Here is a 17,748-nt window from a genome sequence, read left to right on the forward strand (position 1 = left end):
TCAGCACATGCCATCCCATACCAGCTACACATGCCAGCTGGTGCAGTTACATGCTAAGGGCTCAGCACGTGCTAAACCAGTGGGCCACATGCTGCATGCTCATCAGCCACAGGTCACCTCCTGAGGGCTCAGCACATGCCAGTCATGTTATATGCTTGGCACACGCCAAACACAGGCTAAGAGATCTGTATACACACTCATGTCTCCATTGGAGCCCCATGCTGGCTGTTCCCAACCCCGACACCCCACCTCACACCACTCAGTCAGGCAGAGGCTGTACGGACAAGTCATTTACTTCTTGTTATAACCTTGGGCCCTCTTTGCCCTAGGAAGGGGGTGGGCCAGGGGGTCAGGCCCAGCATGCACCCCCACTTCTTCTAGGGCTGATTCCTTCCGAGCTCAGCTGGGACCTGGGGGCCACAGCATCAGGCTGGCAGGGGCGGAGGTAGAGGTGGGACAGCAAGGGGGCCCGTGGAGCCACAGTGGGACAGAGAGAAGCGGGGGCATGGGGACAGGGACCATGACCCAGGGTTTCTGGGTCTGTGGGGGCCTTAAGGGCCTCAGAGCAGGCGACAGGCATTGCCCACACTGTCAGCTGAGGTGTCCAGGTCATGGCTGTAAGGGGAGTCCCAGTCTCTCAGGAAAACGGCCTCCAGCTGGCTCCGCAGGCCACCCTGCCCATTCTGTGTCACCAGCAGCGAGGTGCCCGTCGTCTCTGTGAAGTAGCTGCCGGACCAGTTGGAAGTTCCTACAGGGCAGGGGGCAGAGTCAGGGCCCATGGCAGCGCCTGAATGTCCCTCCCAGCCCCCGGCAGTGCTTGGACGCTCACCGATATAGGTGGCACGTTCAGTCACCATGTACTTGTTGTGGTTGACTCGGGCATATGGGATCCGGGCCTGGGCTTCGTCCGCTGGGACCACGAAGAGTTTCTGGGGAGGAGGGGAGAATGGGAAGCAGCAGGAGATGAAGCAGGGATTAGAGGAGCCCCGAGGTCTGGGCTGGGGAGTGGTACCAGGACTGTGGGGTCGGGGGATCCCCGGAAACCTTGGAGCCAGAACAGGGCCAGAGGGGTGGGTGTGAGTCTGCTGGCTGGGAGGACCTTGTTGCTTCACTTGCCACCCATTCGCCTGAGCTGTCCCCTTTGCCAGACAGCCTTCCATGACCCCCCAGGCTAAGGCAGGTGCTTCCTCTGGGCACCCCCACCCCCTCCAACCTGGGCCCTGACCCATGGTTTCCCCATCACTGCACAGCTCATTCTGGGTTGTCCCTGTCAGATGACAGGTGGGCTCCACATGCACTGTGTGCCTAGGACTGCCCAGCACAGGGAGGGGCTGAGGAGTGGGTCTGACAGGTGCTTACCACCTGGATGTCGGAGTGGGAGTGGTTGTCACGCAGGGCGGCCAGGGAGAGCAGGAAGGCCCGCATGGACGGCTCCGAGTGTCCCCAGCAGCTGACCAGCAGACGCACCTTGACGCCCCGCTCATAGGTGGCCCGCCGCAGCCCGTCGTCGATGGCAGGCCAGAACCTTGGGAGGGGGTGCAAGGTACGAGGGGTGGCTCATCCACAAGCCTCACCCTCAGCCTGTGCCAGCTTCTGAGAGCCCCCAAACCCTAAGACCACCCCGTCTCTGGCTCCCAGTGCTGTTCCCGCCTCCTTAAATCCCACGTCCCCTATTCTGGCTCCCATTCCTGACAACCAAACCCAGGCTTTCCATCATCTCGTCTGCTTCCCCCAGACTTCTTTCTCTGAGCTCCTAGCCCTGCTGCTCCAAACCGTTCCCCAAGCCCTCATCCCATCTCCAGCCCATGCTCCCTCTTCCTACCTCCAGAAACCCCACAACACCTCCTATTCCTCCAGTCCCCGTCTCAGCCCTGAACCCCAGTATTTTCTTCCTTTTCTCTGTTCCCTTTGCTCCTGGTTACAGTGCCCAGACCCCCCTCCCTGTTATCTCTGTCTTCTCTGCCTCTCCCCATCGCTTCCCCTCCATCTGTCCCCTTCCATTGGCTCCACTGCCTGCTTTCTGGGCTCTCTCACTCCCTCTCCTGCTCCTCTTCCACTCTTGGGGGCTCCCAGCCCAGAGCCCGGTCCACATACCCAGCAGTACCTGCGTGGGTGGGAGAACTCCATCGTGGGCAGATAGTTCATGACTGCGATGTAGATGAAACTACGAGCCGTGTCCACTACGTTGAGCAGAGCCTTCAAGTCTGGGGTGCGGCCACTAGGACACAGTGGTGGAGGTGCACTCTGGGGACAAGGGGGTAGTCAGACATGTGCCTGCCAGGGGTGCCGTCACCATGGACACTATGTACAGACAGTTTGCCACTAGCCAGGTCCTACTGGTATCACTGCATCCACGAAGGAGAGGGATGATCACCATGTCCATTTCACAGGTGAGGAAACTGAGGTTCAGAGAGGCAAGTGACTTGCCTGAGTCACACAGCTGATAAATGGAGCCAGGATCTGCATCTAGGCTGCCTGGTTCCAGAATTTATGCTCTAACCCAGTGGTTCCTGACAAGGTCCCTCACCCAGCACCGATAGTATCGCCTGGGAATTTGTTAGGACTGCAAACTCTCAGGTCTCGCTACACGTGGCATACAGTGTGTGCTGAGGGTGCTGAGCAGGGGCCCAGGAACCTGGGTTTCACAGCCTTCCCAGGAGTTCTGATGCACACTCAGCTCTGAGGGCCTCTGCTCTCATTGCTTTTGTCTCTGACTCACTCGCAGGACACCCTGTTGGTGCCCTGCATGTGCCCATGCACACAGGCCCTTTACCCAGCTCTCTCCACCCCCACGATGGGTGAGCGAACTCAAGCTCTGAGAGGGGCAGTGGCCATGGGGGAGCCCCAGTCCCCCGTGGGAGGCCCCTGCATCCCCACATGTTCGTGTGTCCCTCCACAAGTCCTGGGCTTGCCCAGGCGACTTGCTTGGGGAACTGAAAGAGGTGAGGTTGACGACCCCAGCTAGCGAAACTATCAAAAGCTAAAGAGAGCAGTGCCTTGTCTAGAATGCTCAGTATCTACCATGGGCGACTGTTCCACAGAACTTCCTGAGATGAGGGAAGCCCTCCACGGTTGCACTGTCCGACACGTCAGCTGCTTGCTCTGTGTGACTGCCGAGCACTTGAAATGGAGCTGGTACAACTGAGAAACTGAATTTTCAACCAGATTTAGGGCTAATGGGGAGGTATGGCTGGGGCCATGCAAACCCTAAGAGGTTGTAGACATTATGATAACCATTTTCTAGATGAAACCAAGGCTTATGGGAGATTGGGACATAGCCAGGCCCCTGACTAAGCAGAGAGAGCGGAAGTGAGGGGTAGTGGTCAGGAGCCCCCTCCCCACCAATCCCTGGGCAGGGCTGGATGGAGGCCGTGAGGGAGCGTGTGGCCAGGGCGTGACAGGCCCCGCTTCCTAGACTCACTGCCAGGTAGGCCAGAGCAGGGGTCCCATTGAGGCAGATTTCCATGGGGGTCTCTTGATTGTAGCGGGTGTCATAGGACCGGGGCCAGGTTGATGGGATGGAGCTGCCTGCCTGGCCCAGGTACCAGTAGGCCTCAAAGATCTTGGTCAGGTCCCGAGCCAGACAGCTGCAGTTGTACATGACCACACCCAGCTCCTTGACCTGTGGGGAGGGGAGCGCTGAGTCAGGGCGGTGGCCAGGTGCCCACGGGTGATATGGACACCTGCAGCCCCTTCTCCCTGCCCCCTTGGCCTTGTTCTTTCCCTTGCCCATCAGTCTCCCCTTCTCTGTCCCTGCCCCCCTTCTTTTTGCCCCTCAGCTCCAGCCTCCCAAGCCCCAAAGTTTTTCTGAAAATCAGTGTCATTTCAAAGCTCCAGTTTTCCTGAACCTTTTCATATGCTGTTGCTTCTACCCTCCAATGAGGGAGCTTCTACTCATTCATAGGTTTCAGCAGACAGTTTCCTCCTCCAGGAAGCCTCCCTTGGCTGCCCAGAATGCTTTAGGCATGCCTCTGGGCTCTCGAGGTCTCTTGGGCTTCCCTCATCCCTCTGGTGACAAACCTGTCTCCCCATGGGACTGGAAGGACAGGCACCGGGGATGTCTCAGTCACAGCTGCATGTTCAGCATCTCCCTGAAGAGCTGGTGAGATTAGGGGCTGAGCAAATGATCACTGCCTGAGCTGTACCCTCTTTCCTGTCTTGTGCTAATTCCTGCAGATCCTTCAGTTATCAGATTAGTTATTGCCTCCTTTGGGAGCCCTTCCCTGATACCCCTGTGGGGGCCCCCATCCTCCCTGGACCCTTCTGCTCGTGCTCCTCCCACCCTGGCCTGGACTCAACTGGGCTGACCCTGCCTGGTGACTGGGCTGTCTCTACGCTGGACCAGGAGTTCCAAGAGGTCCCTCTGTTACCACCATGTTCCCAGCATCACCCAGAACAGGGCCGGGCTCAGAGGAGGCATTCAGAGGATGAACAGTGAGGGCCAAGGATAGACAGGGCCTTGAATGCCCTGTAGAGGGGCTGGCGGCTGTCACTGGGGACAAGAGGGAGCCCCAGGCTTCCATGAGCAGGCGGAGGGCAGTAGAGGGCTATATTTGGGGGCGTTCCTGGCAGGAAGTGGGAAGGAAGCCATTGTGCACTGTAGAGAGCTCTGGGATTGAAGGGGGTGCAGCAGCAGGGGGTGCCGCAGCAGGGCCTGCAGGTCCGCCTGTGGAGCAGGGAGTGGTCTGGAAAGGTAGGTGGGCAGGGCATAGGCACACCTGGGTCAGGGAGCGCCAGTCCATGTTGGCACTGCCGATGTAGAAGTGGGTCTGGTCCACCACCCAGAATTTGGTGTGCAGGACGCCATGGGTCAGCTTCTGCATATCCACCGTGCGGACCTGCGCACCTGCAACCAACAGGTCAGGCTGGTGGTCAGGGGTTGGCCCGGACAGCCCCAGGCCCAGCCCACCCCCAGCGGCCCCTGGCTCACCGCTCTGCAGCAGGGCCTGCAGGTCCGCCTGGGACTGGGACCCACTGGGCTTGCTCACAGCAATGCGGACCTTCACACCTCGAGGGGCCAGGGTCTGGAGCTGCCGAAAGACCTCCTCACCCTGCGGGGAGAGGAGAGCCTCTGAGGGGCTGGGCCTACCATCTCTCCACCATGCACACCCTCATGGGGTTGTTTTGAGGTTTGGTTTCCAGATGAGATTATGAGTGAGCAAGCTTCACCTTAGCCAGCCCACCTAGGGGTGGTTTTACAGGTTAGGATATTAAAACCTTGAGCTGTTTTAATATCTGGCCACTCTGAGCATGGCCATGGCCTCCCTGCCAGTCCTGCCTTTCCAGGGACCTTCCCAAGATCCTGCCTTGGAGGTGTCAATGCCTCCAGGGGCCTCTGGGCACCTTACAGGATATTGGGGGTGTAGCTGGCCTGGGCTTGGGGTCCAGGAAGGTACGGGTGAGGCTTGAGGATGCCAGTAATAGTAACAGCCACGATTCTCTGGCTCTTACTGTGACGGGGGCCTGGCCTAAGCCCTTCACATCTGAACTGACTGCATCCTCACCACTCTCCTCGATGAGACAGGCCAGAGTGAAATCCCAGAGGTGCAGATAGGGAAACGAGCACAGGAGGGCTCAGTGGGGAAGCAGGGTCTGCGCCCCGACCGTCTGCCTCCCTCGCCTGTGCTCTGTGCTTTGAACCACTCTAGTGGGGATCGGCAGGGAGTGCAAGTGCCTCTCATTCTTCTACATTTCGTCATTTTGTTCAGGCAGTGATTAAGGGGCCCCACAGTGTTATAATTTTAAGCCCACTTCTCACAGAAAGAGGCAGCAGAGAGAGGAAAAAAGAAGGAAAACTCCTGTGTTTTTCAATGAAGGGTGATCCACCTAGACTGCTCCCTTCCAAACTCTGAAGCTCTACGGTTTGAAAGTTTGTCTGCAGGCCGTAACAGGAACATAAAAACGAATGCTGACAAAGGGCTTGCTGTGGCAGGCGCCATGCTGTAACTTGCATGGATTAGTCCATTTCATTCTCCCAGGGGTGGGTACTACACACTGGCCCCATTCCACAGATGAGGACACTGAAGCCAGAGAGGTGAAGTGGCCTGCCCAAGGTCACACAGCTGGGAAGCAACAGCTTGGCTAGAGGCTGGGCTGTTTCTCAATGCACTCTTCCATATCTTGGTGTGACAGGGCCGGGGCAGCGGGTGGGTGAGCAGCATCTGCCAGCCTGATTCCTCCTAACCAAACCCACACTGGACATTTAAAGGCCTGTAGATGACCGTGACAAACGCCCCCGGTCCAGAGGGCCGTGTGAACAGCTGCTTCCAACCCCCTGTGACCAACCTGCTGTGTGGCACGTGCCCACCTGTCTCCTGGACTGCAGAGAAACCCCTTTTACCCCCACCCCCAAGCCTCCCACAGCCCCCTTGCCTGCCAGGGCCCAGGTTGCCAGGTACCTGCTGGGCAGAGGCCTCCTGGGTGTGGGTGTCATTGTTGGCGAGGGTCCAGTAGAAGGAGGCAATGTCCAGGCTGCTGTGGGCCCCGGCGAGCAGGCCCAGCCAAGCCTGGCTGGTGGAGGGGTTGCCAGCGGAGGCATTGGGGAAGTCCAGGCCCTCGGGGATGCTCTCCACCAGCACTGCTCTGCAGTACGGGGCGGGGGTTGGGGGGGTTACGATATCAGCCATCGGGGGCCAGAGACCACCGGCTGGGATGTGAGCACTCACCTGTCTGACTGTAGAGGATGCAAGATTGTGTACTGTGTGTGCTTGCATTTGTGTTCTCTGAGTTCATGCACTTGTCTGTCTAGAGGTATGAAAGAAAGGTGTGCACGTCTGTGTGTGCTTGTCCACACATATGGATGGAAGATGCCACGTGTGTCTGTGTGTGCCTGCCTCTTCATGGACCTGGATGGAAGATGATGCTGTGGCTGCCATGGGAACAGCGTTGGGGGTGGGGACACAGAGGGAAGAACTTGTCCTGAGCTCTGGGTAATGCTGAGTGTAGGCCCTGCCTGTTGTGTCCAAGTGTCCCCAGCCTGTCAGGGCCTCTTCCCCGCTGATCCGTGGCTTCTCACTTACTCGCACGGGTCATAGCAGGGGGCTGGGCGCTGGTTGGGCCCAAAGAGATGCAAGTCGCTGTATTCCCACAAGAACAGCTGAGTCATCAGGGCACCGAAACCCACCACAGCGAGGATAAGGACCAGCAGGACCCAGCGGGCTTTCTGTGGGGAGGAAGAGATGGTCAGCTAGCCCAGGTTGGACAGTCCAGCCCATGCCTGGGACAGATTGAGGGGGCGGTGGGCTCATACCTTCTCAGCAGCCTTCCATGCCTCGATCTCATTCATGGGCAGCTCGCTGGTGGGCTCCTCAGCAGGCACCTTCAGCTGGGGAAAAACAGGGATGGTTGAGGGTGCCTGGGGAGCCCCCACTCTCCATGGTACCTGGTCCCTCCCCACTGGGGCCCTGTCCACCTACCTCCTGATACATCAGTTTAGGCTTCATCTTGCCAGGCAGCCAGGAGGCACACTGAGCGCAGGTGGGTAAGTGGGTGTGTCAGGGGCTCCAAACTGTGGGAACAAAAGCTGGCACTGTGTGGGGGTGCTCCAGGCTTTTTGGGGACATCATAGAAGGCACATCAGTCTCAGGGCTCACGAGGTCCACTGGGTCTCTTATCCATGATCACGGGGCCACTGGCACGGCGCCCGCCACCCCAAAAGGAGGAAGCAGACAGCTGGTCAGCAGGGATTTCGAAATCCCTCAGGCTCTGATGCCTCTGCTTTCTTCCCAACAATCTGTGGTGGCCACCCTGCCGCCCTTTTAGGGCTCCCCTTAGCGCCCACTCTGCTCCCCATTAGCACCTTCTCTTCTCTGCGTTCTAACAGAGACATTCCCAAAGAGACAGCTCCAGATGGGATCAGCGGAGACCCAGAGCTTTGTGCCTGGCTTTTCCCAGCCCTGGGGTTTTCCAGGTGGCTCCCCTGTCCTCACCCTCAGACACCACCAGACAGATCAGGTCGGGAGCCCAGGACCCTCCAGACCTCCCCACTAACTATCTAGTCCATTCCCCCGCGCTCCCCCAGCCAACATCCCCACCCTACCGCGGAGGAGACTCGGCCTTGGTCGGCAAGCGGCAGCTGCTACCTCCGCGAGGTCCCCCGCTTCTGCCTCAACAGGCTAAGCAGGGGCGAGTGGAAGGAGGCGGGGCCCAAGGAGACTCCGCCTATTGCTACTGCAGCAGGGAGTCTGCGCGCGGTCTCTGCCCCGCCCCGGCCCTCCGCAGGGAGTAGGGTCTGGCCTCGCAGGTGCGTCCCGGCAACCTGGCCTGGTGGAGAGAGTTCACGGCTGGGGGATGGGCTTTTCCACACCCCACCCCAGAGCCACCGTGCCGGGTGGGGAAGGCTGAGGTAAAGAAAAAAATGGAACCCCACATCTTTTCTCGTCTACAAACCTTGTGAATTTTTGTACCGCGGGCATGCATTGCCTAGTCAAAAATAAATAAATTAAATTAATGACTTAAAAACTTATACAATAAAATGCAGACATAAAGGTTGGGTAAGCTTATTTCATTATGTAGCGATAAAATCAGCAGAAGACACAGCTCACGCTCTGGGAGGGGAAGAGCTGCGTGGGGGAAGGAGAAGGTGGGTTTTCTGCTGGAGTCCGTATTTGATTGATTGATTGATTTTTAGCCAACTGATAGGGATTTTAAAAAATTTGTTTCCGAAACCCAGGCTCTGGCTGGAGGATTCCGCTGGGTTTCCCATCTCCCGTTTCGAGTCTTCCAAGCAGGCTTTAAAGCCACAACTGCACATATGAATTGGAGAACCCTTCCCCGCCTGCGGCTCTCAGTGAAAGAGGGGCAGGAACCTCTTCCCCTGAGCCAGGCAGAAAGTTAACAGAGAAATGCAGAAGCGCATCACTGTTGAGGAGCAGCAGTGTCATACATGGTTGCCTTGACAGGGGGACTTGAGGGTGGGTCAGGACTATTTTTGGGGTCCCCGACTGCGGCAGGCAGAGCTCAGCTATACCCCTCCGCATTGCAAGGAAGATGGGGCAAACGCTTCTGGCAAGAAGTGGCAACTGACTAAGGTTATTTGCAACACCTTAGGTCACCAGATGCAGAAGATAACAAGGAGATAACAGTCTTAGAGGTGGTTGGCTGCAGGGTTTCAGGGTGGGGGAGGGGGTGTGGACAGGACACAATTTTTGCTTTTCATTTATTTGTGAAGGCCTTGGTGAGAAATGTATTAACAATAAAGGGTTGGAACAGCACATATGGAATCAGGGAAGCTGAGATGATCTAGAGCAAAAGCGAGGAAGCAGTGAGACTTGGAGACGTGAGGGATGAAACTAAGCATGCTGAGGCTGGGGAACAGATGACTGCTGGTAAACCAGAGGCAGGCCCTAGCTGTGGCTCGGTGGACTGAGTGCTGGCCTGGAAACCAAAGGGTCGCTGGTTCGATTCCCAGTCAGGGCCCCTGTCTGGGTTGTGGTGGAATCTCTGGTGGGTCTGCTGTATTTTCATCAAAGCAATTCGCCTAAGGTGTCTAAAAGGAACACTAGTACTGGAGAGGTGGGTTCCAGAGCTAGATGTCCAAATTGGATATGAGCCTCCCCACTTATGTGACCAGTCAATCTTGAAAAGTGACAATGCATCTGTGCCTTATTTTCTCCATCTGCAAAATGGGCATGGTAACAATAGCCCTTGTTTCTCACAAGGTTGCTCATGAATTGTACACATATTTTTGAGGCGCTGGGGATACCACTGTAAACAAAACAGACATGAAGACAGACAAAGAAACAAAATAAGTTAATTATACATTAGAAGGCATAAGCACTGTAGAAAATCAGGGAAGAAGGACAGGGTGAGGGTGGGGTTGGGGTTGTTTGTAATTTTGATTAAAGTCAGGGAAGGCCTCACTGAGAAGAGATACCTGATTAAAAAAAACTCCGAGGGGAGTGAGGGAGCTAATGGGCTTCCTTACGGAAGAGTGTTCCAAGCAGAGGGAAGGCCAGTGCAAAGGCCCTGAGGCAGAAGTGTGCCTGGTGTGGAAATGGGAGAGCAAGGAGGCCAGGGCCTCTAGCAGACTGGACAAGCAAGAGAGGGAGAGATGAGTCTGGGAGGTGATGGGAGCAGATCATGGGCTGTGGTGAGGACAGGACCTCAGAGGGGTTCCAGGCAGAGAAGGGATGCAGTCTGGGTTGTAGTGGGTTAAATGGTAGCCTTAAAAAAGATGTCTGGTGTGGGCACTACCTCTGGGACTTGTGAATGTGACATTTAGAAAATGAGTCCTTACAGAGAACAGACCGATGGTTGCCAGAGGGGCTGGGGGCTGGGTGACAAACTGGTGGTTACAAAATAGTCACCTGAACATAAAGTACAGAGTAAGGGATATCGTCAATAACATTGCAGTAACTATGTGTGGTGCCCACTGGATGCTGGAACTATCGAGGGACCACATTGTGAAGCATAGGATTGTCTAACCACTATGCTGTACACCTGAAACTAATGGAAAATAATATTGAGTGTAAACTGTAATTGAAGATTTTTTACTAACTTTTAGAGAGAGGGGAAGAGAGGGAGAAAGAGAAACAGCGATGTGCGAGAGATACATTGATGGTTGCCTCTCGCACGCCCTCAACCAGAGACCTGGCCCACAACCCAGGCATGTGCCCTGACCAGGAATCAAACTGGCAACCCTTTGGCTCACAGGCTGGCACTCAATGCCCTGAGCCACACCAGCCACGGCAGAGTGTAAACTGTAATTGAAAAATGCAGATGTAATCAAATAAAGGAGTTTGTGATAAAATCATCCTGGATTATCTGGGTGGGCCCTAAATCCAAGAACAAGTATCTAAGTGACAGAAAACCACGTGGCCAGAGAGGCAGAGATTCAAGTGACGTGAATGAAAACCTGCCTATGCCTGGAGCCGCCACATCCTGGGAGAGGCAGGGAACAGAATCTCCCCTAGAGCCTCTGGCGGGAGCCCAACTGGGCCAACACCTTCACTTTGGACTTCTAGCCTCCAACATGTGAGAGCACAAACTTCTGCTGTTTTAAACCACCCAGGTAGTGGTAACTTGTTACAGCAGCCATGGGAAACTAATGCAGGTGTTCACGGGCTCCCCTTGGCTGTGTGGGATACAGACTTGGGGGGGACGGGGTACAGGGGCTGGATCAGGGAAACCAGGGTGCAGAGAGGGTGGACAAAATCAAGGGTCAGGGCAGCCAAGGGGGGAAGACTGGGTGGAGTCTGGCTACATTTTGAAGGTGAGCCCATGGGATGTCTAATCGGACTGGATGTGGAATCCAGGTACAGGAAGTAGTTGAGGATTTAGGCCTCAGCTCTGTGGGTTTGGGCCTGAGCCACTTACGGATGGAGGCACCAATAACTGAGCTGGGGAAGACTCAGGAGGAGCGAGTTTGGGAAAAAGAGCAGGAACAAAGAAAGAATGAATGGATACGTAGATAATTAATAAACGGCCCTGGCTGGGTAGTTCAGTTGGTTAGAGCAGCTTCCCCTAAGGCCAAGGTTGTGGGTTCAATCCCGTCAGGGCACATACAAGAAGCAACCAATGAATGCATAAGTAAGTGGATCAACAAATCGATGTCTATCTGTCTGTCTCTCTCTCACTTTAAAATCATAAATAAAATAAACAAACAGCTCTGGCCAGGTAGCTCAGTTTGGTTGCAGGTTTGATCCCCGGTCAGGGCACATACATGAGTCAACCAATGAATGCATAAATGGGTGGAACAGCCAACTGGTGTTTCTCTCTCTCCCTCCCACTTTCTAAAATCAATAAATAAAAATTTACAAATATGAATAAATATAGTGTTTTGAACATATAAAATTTGAGATGTCTGAAATCTACCCAGGTGGATCCTTGGAACTAAAGGATTACCACATTATCAAGTGCACAGAATGGGCATGCGAGAGGTTCTCAATAAATATGACTGTGTCAACACTAATGGCCTAAAAGAAAAAAAAAGGAATAAAAGGCATTATTCCCATCCCACCCAGCCAGGATGGTTGCTTTCCAGTCACTATTTAGTTTTTAAATTGCACATAGGACTTTAATGGAAATTAAATTGAGACTCAGGCTCCTAGCTGGGGTGCCCCTTTGCCCACATCCCAGCCTCCAGAAAAGGAGTGTGAAGTCAGCTGGAGAAGCATCCATCCCCAGATCCCGGGGCGGAGCAGGGCTGGTGGGCTGGAACAGCAAGGCTGCCAAAGCAGGGCTGGCACTGCCCCAGCTCATCCCCTGGGTTCCCTGGCTCCTAGAAGCCGCCACAAGGCTCCAGTGCAATGCCCAGTCTGGTCCTTGTGCTCTGCTTCCTTGTACCTCTGCCGGCAAGTGCTCCCCACCAGCCCACAGAGTGTTCCTGTCATCCCCTTGACCTATGTTCTCCCTGCTTGTGTGACACCACAGACCGCAGAAAAGGAGGAAGCAAAACCCGCTGGGCTTTTGAGACACAAGTTGGGAGAGCTCCCTGAACACCCTGTTTCTGGGTGAGGGTGGGGGTGGGAGCAGAGTTTTGATCCCTCCTCCACAGCAGTGCTTGGGAGAGTCCAGGGTTCAAATCCGGTGCTGTCACTTTCTTAGTGAGTAGGTGCAGGCATGGGGCTTTACATCTCTGAGCCCTGCTGGCTTCATCTCTAAAACGGGAATCACCTCACAGTTTTATCCACTGTCTGGGGGACATCAGCCAGGGCATCTCCGAATGGTGTGTGGGGGTGGGTCTCCACGTCCCACAGCCCTGCATTCAGGTCTCTGGTCTGTGTGTCACTAGAAAAAGAGGCACCCTTCTCTGGGTCTCGCTTTCATTCTCAGAACAATGGGAGACATGTACCAACCTCATGTTTGCTGGGAAGTCAATGAAACCCTCCACAGCAGGCAGGTGGCACGGTAAACTTCCTATACAAGCTGGCTGGTGACATCTGTATGTCCCTTTGTTTGTCACAGATAATTTGTGTCCCTTGAAAAGCTAACTCTGTATCTGGTTTATTCCTCTACCACCCAGTGCCCAGCATGTTGTACACTTCAGAAGTGTCTGTTAAAAACAGAAGAAATGGAGTAGAATGGCCACCTTTGAGAAAAGACTTTCTTAGCTGTCTCTCTAGACCTAATGGCACTTATTTTACACACGGTGATAACCAGCTTGTAGTTCTAAGTGCAGCTTGGCTGGGGTAGGAGCAGATGATGGCATCTCAGCCTGAGAGTAAACTTCAAGGTTGATTCAAAGTCGATTCAAGCCATCTGAGAGTGCAAAGGAGGGTGTGGGGCCAATCAGCTGCTGAAGCGCATGTGAGGCACCAGACAGGCCACCACACAGGGAACATTCACACACCCACACCTTCCAAGTGGTTCAAAACCGAAATGTTCTCATGTGTAAAGGAGCTGATTTTCCCTTGACTGTGCAGACCCCTTGGACTGAACAACCAAATGTCTGTTTCAGCCTACAGAACTTTTTTGTTTCTGTTTTTAGCAGTAGAATCTTTATTTCAAAGGACCCCTCCCTAGAAGATGCTCCTAGGGGGAGAAGATGCTTGGCTTGAAAAACAATGAATTAGTTAAAAATAAACACCACTATAAATGGTGAATGCTTCTGATTCTGAATGCAAAAATGGAAGCTGTTCCTTCCCTTCTCAAAACCCCTCTGCGGGTCCCTGTCACCTTCGGAACAAAGCACACACTTCTCGCTGTGTTCTCTGGGGCCTGCATGGACAGGCCCCGGGGACCCTTCTCACTGCTGCAGATTCACCTCCCTCCCTTCCTGATCTCAGAGCCATCTCCAGCGCCCACCTCCTCCCTGAACTCCAGGTCTGGATGTCCCATGGCCTCCTAGACACCTCCCCCAAGGTGTCCCCAATCCCCTTATACCCACTATGTCCCCTTAGCATCTCTCTGAAATGCACTCCTCCCTCCAGTCCCCATTTCAAAGTCAGCTGTCCTACCTATCCCTCGGGTCTCAGCCTGTGTGCCAGCTCCTTCAGAGGGCCCGACCCGACTCCCCGGGAGACTGACCTGGGCCTCACCCTGGGCCCCCCATGTGTCTGTCCACCCACCCCTTTTCTCTCCCATGATCTCAGCCTGCACCGGCCACCTCCTTTGGCTCCCGGCCTTCACTCAACCCTTCCAATCCCCCCTCCATCTGAGTTTGACTTGTCCTCCATCTGTGCCCCCCCTCCCACAGTGTCCTCAGGACAAAGTCTCAACTCCTCACTGTGAACCCCAGAGCCCTGAATGACCTTCCCCTAATAACTTACTCTCCCCACCTTTATGTCCCAGCCGTTTTTAATTATCTTTCAGTTCCTTGAACTGAAACCACACTTTCACCACCAACCCTCCCACAGTTTCTGCTCCTGCGTAACACACCTTTCTCTCCTCTTCATCTTGCTCATTCCTATCAGCTCATGCACCACCTCCTACTCCAGGAAGCTCCCCCTCACCCCCTGGTTGGTTCAGGTACCCCTTTGGAGCTCTGACAGTCCCCTGAGCATCTCCATCCCAACCCTGGCCACTCTGGGCTGTCACTGTCTGAGGTTGGACCTGTTTCTCCCATTTCACTGTGAGACCTAGGAGGGCAGGGTGGGGCTGTTACTTCTATGTCCCTATTACCACCCAACACAGGGACAGCACACGGCAGGTGCTCCGTGGCCAGTTCATCCATCCAGTTATTCCACTTGTATTTATTCAGTGACTACTTGCTGACAAGCCCTGTCTAGAATCTGGAGATATAGCACAAAACAGAAAAAAAAAAATCCTGGTAAAGATGGCATTCTTTTGGGGGAGTAAGACAACAGAGAAATGGGTGAAACGGAGACTGTGCCCTGGAGAAAAAAGAAAGAGGGGAGGGGGTGGTGGCACCACAATGGAAAATGGTGGACATCTGAATTCAAAAATAACACATCTAAGGGCAAAAAAGCATTATTATCTCTGCTTTTCAGATGCCGGGCAGGGCTCAGGGCCATCACGGCCCAGGTCGCACAGCGTTGCTATGTTGGCAGGGAATTTGGACACAGTGCTCTCCGTTCCGCTCCAGGACCCTGCACCGAGGAACCAGCCCGTGAGCACAGAATAAGGCTGCATGCCTCTTCTTGCCCCCCTGAGGGAGGCCTGAGCCCATGAAAATGCAGGCTGTGGGGCGAGGGAGTCAGGTTCTTTATTTTTACTGAACCAGGCACTGATTGAGGCACTGATTAATTATTAAAATTAATAATATTTAATTATCAGAACAGTCCTTTTTTTTTTTTTAGCCCCACTTAACATATGAGGGAACTAAAGACCCAGAGAGGTTAAGTCATTGGCACAAAGGGACACAGCTAGGAAACAATGGAGCCAGGATTTGAACCCAAGCTGCCTCAGGGTCCCAGGGGTGGGCAGCGGCCTCTCCTGTTATTATCTGTACGTTGTAGTTGCTCTCCCTTCCTCCCTCCCCAACAGCAGATGAACCCAAAGGTGGCTTTGGCCTCTCAAAAATGACCAACACCCTCTTCCCCTCCCAGTCTTTGAGAGGGACATTTGAAGCTTTCTCCAGATAGAAAGGATATATGAGTACAGCTTTAAGAAGAGGACTTTGGCTCTCCTTCCAACCAGGCTGATCTTGCCAATCCATCTTTCGTAGTTCTGGAGCTACTGCTGCTGCTGCCCCAGCTCCCGTCTTGTCACACCAGATGGTGTCCTTCTTCACCTCCAAATCCTCCAGTGGCTCCCACTCACCTTGCTCAGAGTGGAGCTCAAGTTTTCCCCGTGGCCCAGGCGATCTGCCCTCATCACTCCTCTGACTACATCCCCCAGTTTTCTCCTCCCTCATTGGCCTCCTTTCTACCCTCTAAATATTTCTAAATATTCCATGTTCCTCCCTCAGGGCCTCTGCATTCTGTTCTCTCTGCTTAGAATACTCTTCCCCCAGGCCGCCACATCACTCTCTCCTCCAATTCGGATCTTTGTTCAAGCGTCATCATTTCAGAAAGTCTTTTCTGACCACCTTATTTAAAACTACAACCTTTTCATGCAATACCTACCCCCTCCAAACATATTCTATACTCCACTTACCTATTTGCTAATTGTCCCTTTTCCCTGCTAGAATGTAAACTCCGTGAGGCCAGGAATCTCTGGGTTTGTTCATCGAAGTGTCCCCAGTGCCCCGCACAGGGCTAGCAATGTAAAATGTGCTTTCTAAATAGTTGCTGAGTGAATAACTTGGGTTTTCATTCCCATGTTGCAAGTGTAGCAAATGAGGCACAGGCACTTTAAGCCACCTGCCCAAGGCTATGCAACTATTTAAGCACTAAATGCAACTATTTATGCAACTATTTAAGCACTAAATAGAATCAAGATTGGAACCAGGGTGTTCCAGCCCCCAGGTACACACTGCTAACCACTGTCCTACACTGCCTCGCAAAGGCAAGCTCAGTACAGAAGACACTCACCATTGCACCTGGGGATTCAGGGTTGCTGAGGTTTAAGTGAGGTGTGGTGGGACCTGCCTCACCTCTCCGTACCCTCCATTCTAGAAGTCAAGGGAGGTCTGGGTCTAAGCTTCCTATAGTATCCCCCCGCCACCAAACCCTTTTCAGCTCCCACCACAGCACCATCTAAATGCTCTCATTTTGGGGTGGAGATCACTCAGTCCAACAAGGTTAAAGAGATAGATATTAACTATTTACATGAGCAAGGTTTGTGACAGCTGGTGAGCTGCCCCCTCCGGTGTTGTGATGTGGCAGAAATGAGGACAATATGGAGATCGTGATGTGGGGTGGCTGCCATGGCAGAGAGTGCCATGATAACATGGAGTGACTGAGGCCACAGCAACGATGAGGGGGGGCGGGGAAGAGCGACAATGAAGAGGCGAGGAAGGTGATTGGATGAGGGTGGGAGTGACGTGGTTAATAACAATATTAGCCCAAAATCACCATGTCAAACTGGATAAAACATAGGAATAAACTGGCAGAATCCTCACAATCACCCCTGTGCTGGCACATTTCATAGATGAGGAAGCTTAGATTGCAAATGTGTGATTAGGTAGTCAAGGTTACCAGAGGTTTCGTGCTGTGCTGGGATTCTGGCACACACCAGGTGATAGGCTCCACCCCGAGTGGTGGCAAGTATGTGAGGGGTGACACGGGCAAATGGCAGAGACGTGGAGGGGAAAAAACCTGTTAAGGCAGGGTGGCTCCTTATAGGGAAAATTAGAAGAATGAGGCATGGACAGTGACAGCCAGAGGTGCAAAAGTGACATGGGAAGGATGATGACATGGCCATGAGGATAACATAAGGGGAGCATGAAAGCGATTTAAGGAAAGGGTGACAGGAGGCGTGCGAAGGTGACACAGTGTATGATGACGGTTATGAGAGATCATAACGGAGAAATAGCAACAAAAGATGGGTGCGGGTGACATAAGAAGGCGATGGCGACTTAAAAGGGGTAATTGCGACCTGTGGTGACAATGGGGGCTTAAAGGGGACAAAAGCGAGTTAAGGGGTTGATGGCGACAGAAGAAGGGTGACAGCGACTGCAGGGGAATGTTGACGATTTAAGCGGAATGTGATGTGAAGGGAGGAATGGAGACATAAAGGGCCCGAGAGCGACATAAGGGTAGAGACGCATTATAGACCGGAGGTGACAACACAAGGAGAGGTGCCGCGACCCCAGATCGCACAGTACCTGCGCTCCAGGTCTCCCACTCCCGGCCCCAGCCCCGCTCGCACCTCTTCTGCAGGAGCTGGGCCGGACCGCCCCCCGCCGCGCGCAGGCGCACTCGGCCTGGACTGCAGGCAAGGGGGGCCGGGCCTGGCCTTTCT

General features: G+C 54.0%; 1 protein-coding gene across 4 annotated transcripts; it reads right to left on the reverse strand.

Annotated features, from left to right (window-relative positions):
• Positions 1 to 277: 277 nt before the first annotated feature.
• On the reverse strand, positions 278 to 17,720 carry PLD3 (phospholipase D family member 3). 4 transcript variants are annotated; one of them, XM_045846611.1, is made up of 14 exons: positions 17,612 to 17,711; positions 8,389 to 8,421; positions 8,039 to 8,262; positions 7,416 to 7,507; positions 7,250 to 7,324; positions 7,020 to 7,162; positions 6,399 to 6,582; positions 4,931 to 5,051; positions 4,719 to 4,846; positions 3,422 to 3,622; positions 2,105 to 2,244; positions 1,360 to 1,525; positions 830 to 929; positions 278 to 748 (listed from the first exon to the last, which is right to left on the reverse strand). In XM_045846611.1, exons 4-14 carry the CDS (start codon positions 7,440 to 7,442, stop codon positions 561 to 563), a joined length of 1,473 nt encoding a protein of 490 aa, XP_045702567.1. In that variant the 5' UTR covers positions 7,443 to 7,507; positions 8,039 to 8,262; positions 8,389 to 8,421; positions 17,612 to 17,711; the 3' UTR covers positions 278 to 560. The 4 variants fall into 4 exon arrangements, with proteins under 4 accessions (XP_045702567.1, XP_045702568.1, XP_045702570.1 ...); XM_045846612.1 differs by lacking the exon at positions 8,389 to 8,421 and having other exon boundaries at positions 17,612 to 17,712; XM_045846614.1 differs by lacking the exon at positions 8,039 to 8,262 and having other exon boundaries at positions 17,612 to 17,678.
• Between the last annotated feature and the right edge of the window lie 28 nt (positions 17,721 to 17,748).

Source organism: Phyllostomus hastatus, unplaced genomic scaffold (assembly GCF_019186645.2).
Source record: "Phyllostomus hastatus isolate PE091 unplaced genomic scaffold, TTU_PhHast_1.1 phas_contig_5, whole genome shotgun sequence".
Taxonomy (NCBI): domain Eukaryota; kingdom Metazoa; phylum Chordata; class Mammalia; order Chiroptera; family Phyllostomidae; genus Phyllostomus; species Phyllostomus hastatus.